Source organism: Trichinella spiralis, assembly GCF_000181795.1.
Source record: "Trichinella spiralis strain ISS 195 chromosome Unknown Scfld2778, whole genome shotgun sequence".
Taxonomy (NCBI): domain Eukaryota; kingdom Metazoa; phylum Nematoda; class Enoplea; order Trichinellida; family Trichinellidae; genus Trichinella; species Trichinella spiralis.
In genome coordinates, this window is record NW_003529717.1 from 1 (window position 1) to 3,768 (window position 3,768).

General features: G+C 29.1%; 2 protein-coding genes across 2 annotated transcripts; one reads left to right on the forward strand and one right to left on the reverse strand.

Moving 5' to 3' along the window:
• Positions 1-56: 56 nt before the first annotated feature.
• On the reverse strand, positions 57-2,285 carry Tsp_13125 (ATP-dependent rRNA helicase RRP3). The gene is made up of 7 exons (XM_003368276.1): positions 2,279-2,285; positions 2,010-2,041; positions 1,936-1,983; positions 797-859; positions 429-561; positions 176-364; positions 57-103 (listed from the first exon to the last, which is right to left on the reverse strand). Exons 1-7 carry the CDS (start codon positions 2,283-2,285, stop codon positions 57-59), a joined length of 519 nt encoding a protein of 172 aa, XP_003368324.1.
• A 171-nt stretch (positions 2,286-2,456) lies between these two features.
• Positions 2,457-3,699, forward strand: Tsp_13126 (conserved hypothetical protein). The gene is made up of 6 exons (XM_003368277.1): positions 2,457-2,565; positions 2,640-2,730; positions 2,791-2,909; positions 3,130-3,273; positions 3,333-3,458; positions 3,515-3,699. Exons 1-6 carry the CDS (start codon positions 2,457-2,459, stop codon positions 3,685-3,687), a joined length of 762 nt encoding a protein of 253 aa, XP_003368325.1. The 3' UTR covers positions 3,688-3,699.
• Positions 3,700-3,768: the final 69 nt, after the last annotated feature.

Below are 3,768 nucleotides of genomic sequence, written 5' to 3' on the forward strand. Positions count from 1 at the left end.
CTCGTACATAATCAAATGCAGGAGTTTCTTTTACACCATTAACATGCGGTTTTTGGCTAAACACAGCGCTTGCGTTCCATATCTACACCGCCAACTATTACGGCTGAAAAATTATATGACAAAGATTATTTCTTTACTTTTTAAAAAATATATGCGCGTCTGCACTGCTATTTACCAACTTTGATGCCGATGCAAGCTCCAAGTGCTTCAAATTGTTCGGCAATCTGATAAGCCAATTCTCGAGTAGGAGTTAGAACAAGAGCGAACAAGCGTTGAGGATGTTCAAGCAATGCTTGTAAAATAGGCAACGCAAACGCTGCCGTTTTACCAGAACCAGTTTCAGCAAGCCCAATTACGTCTCGACCTGAAATATCCCTCATTCTGCTTCGGTCGCTTTCTCAGTTGAACTTTCAGTAGAGAATTTTTACCTTGCAATGCCAATGGAATTGCTTCAATTTGCACTTTAGTCGGATCTGTCCAGTTCAACTGCTTGCAGGCTTCGCATAGAACAGGAACAACTCCCTTAGTACAGCATGCAATTAAAATTGTAAATAATATACACTGTAATAAACACTTTATAATAGATGAAACAAAAATCAAATTCTGTTGCAAAAATTATACAAAAAAATTGAAGAAAATTTATCATTTAATTTTGCAATGAAAAACTGCATTTCCATTTTCACAAATGATACTCAAAAGTAAAAATATTAATATTAACAATAAACAACACTTGGAAACAATGTAATTCACATCAGACAAAAATAAACATAAAAATAAAATACAAATTCAAACTTACAAGTTCCTGAAAAGAAAGGGCTTGTTTCTCTGTCTTTAAGTCATCATCTTCTGAATTGGACATCTTCAATCAAATCTGAAACAAATTCATATTGCACAAAAATAGTAACAATACAAGAAAACAACGAAAAATTACGACATTCAAAACAGGAACTGCTTCTTCTATGATGTTAAATTTCTTACAAAAATAAACTTTACAGGTTGTTTAATGTTAAAAATTAATTAAAATTCCAACCCTGAAATTTTTTTAAAAAGTCAAAAAACAACAAAACAAAATAAAAAATGGTAATACCGTTAACTAGTACAATAAAGATAATAAAGTACAAGTTCACTTTGAGTTTTTAACATAACATAAAGTAAAATATGTAAAAAATGAATAAAAGACTGGAACTATAAACACGTTATAAATATAAATATTGAAAAATATAAAGAATAAGATAATTTCATTTATTTAATTTCATTATTTTATTAACAATTAAAAAGTAGCTAGCTTAATGTAAATTTTAAAAGTATTTAAGTTTGATAAATAAATTTATTCATTAATTTTTTAATTTGATTTATTATATTTTATTTTAAATTACATAGACAATTCATGCTGCTTACAGTATGCATGAATTATTCCTAACTATCATTCATGCTATACTTTATCTAAATATGGTTTGCAAAATTGCCTAAATCTGCGTGGGTGAGCTGTGTGTATTTTTTCTTTTTTTTGTAGCCTATATTGTAAAGTAGTTAATTTTAAAGCAAACTTGAACTGCAATATAAACGCCTGGTTTTTTGTTTTTATCCGTTTTGAATAGTATTTTATTACTCCGATTTTGATATTATTGTTGAATTTACAGTTAAATATTAAATGATAAGAAGAGAAAAGTATACCAATATTTTGTTTTACTTATTATTAAACATATTTTTATTAAATCAGTAAAATGGTATTAAAGCTAAACCAAATTTCGTGAAATTGGAGTGCAAAAAAATGTCAATACAGAAATTTATATTGAGTTTTAAATTGCATTTACTGGAAAGTTCTTGATTAATGTAAGCGTCTGCTATGCTAATTCTAATAATTGAATTTCAGTTCCGTGAAGTAAACAATGAAAGAAAAGCAAGAATATATCATTTTGACTCCGACTAGTAAACCTGGCAATAGGCAACTTGTTGAATTGGAAAGAAAATTACTTTCTGATCCTAAAGAAGTTGAAAATATTGATTACATAGGTGCTGGAATTCATGAAGGCATTATTGTCTGCAATTATAGTAATAATCGTAAGTTTTTTTAAATAAAATATTGACAATATACAAATATACTAAACTGAAAAATAGAAGATCTTACAGAAGGTACGTATGAACTACCCGAATATACCACTGATTTTCAACTGATGCTTTTTGACAAAGTGAACATGGTTGGCAAAGAAGTATGGTTGATTTTTTTATGATTCAAAATGAATAAATCATTTGAAATTTAATGTTTTTTAGGAAATACGTCGCATGCATTTTTACTTTGCATCTGACATGGAAGAAGCAGAATATTCTGGTTACGTTCGAAGTTTTATTGAATTATTGCTAGTCGAATTTCCGAAAGGTGGATAATTTTGTTTTTATTATTATTTTTATACTATGAAATTGTATATTTTGCAGATTATGCTCACTATTTTAAAAGAATGATAAAATTGATGCAAAAAAGATTTACAAAACTTCGCAAGATCTTAGTTGATATTGCAACTACACGATTGATAACTGATCAGTCTTCTGAATCCGATCAGCATATTAGTAAGTTATTTGTAGAATATTATATATTTAAACTTTGAACAGTGATATGTATAGAATGTAATTGAATTTTTTAGATTCAGTTGAAGAATCTGTTAGTATAGATACTGTGAAAGAAGCGTTGGAACATGCTTTTCCAAATAGTTTAAAAGAAGATGACATTGCCGAGTAAATATCTGTACATTTTAAAAGAACTCGAATAATGAAGATTTTTTTAATGACTTTTAGTTTATTTAATTGTTCAGTGGAAGTTGTTCGACAGTATCTTACAGAATTAATGTCTCGCGGTTTAATTGCGCAACTCGAAAACTGTCAGTGGATTCGAGTAAATCGTTTAGCAGAATTTCGTAAGTATTATCACCTTATTGTTAATATATTTATAAGAGTTATTAAGAAAAAAGTATTATTGTAATATAGAAAGTAAACTGCGTAATTTGAATTCCGTGGTAAAGTACATTTATGAAAGAGGGAAATTTTTATTAATTGAAATGTGTGCTGATATTTTGTTGAAATTCGTATGAATTTTAAATATTTTATGATTGTTAAAGTTGGATATTCAAATTTAAGAAAATGCCATGGTTAAACAAATGCCAAAAGTTGGTCACAGCGATACACCTACAGTCGCAATAGTGACTTATTTGTATGTGGAAAAGATAGCTGTGGACGCGATGATAGAAAATAGAAAAACATATGTTCGATATAAAACAGATGGTGGAAAAATTATTATTTTTAATTTTAAAAATTTTAATTTTTTGCAAAATCTCACGTAGGCGAATCGAATGTTTACACATTGGGCAACATTGGTAACCGTCGTGTGGTGTCAACGAAACTTTCTGCGGTAGGACAAACTCGTTCAGCAATGATTTCTTCAGGCAGTATTACAACACGACTTTTGGGTAAAATTTTTGTTGATTTTATTAAAATTAATAAATAATTTTTTCTCCATTTGTAGGTGGTTTTCCAGAAATTGAGCACGTTTTTATTGTTGGCGTTGGTGGACGCGTAACTGGCTATTCCGAGAAGGGAAAGATGGCCAACTTGGGGGACGTTGTGGTTGCATCTTCTACGAATGATGAATCTCCATTTTTCATATATTGTCTGTCATTCGTTGCAAAGAAATCGTGAATCCAATGCGGTAACTAGAGAGTTTGTTAATGAAAGCATTTGTTATTCAATTTATAATATATACCATATACGTATGTATGT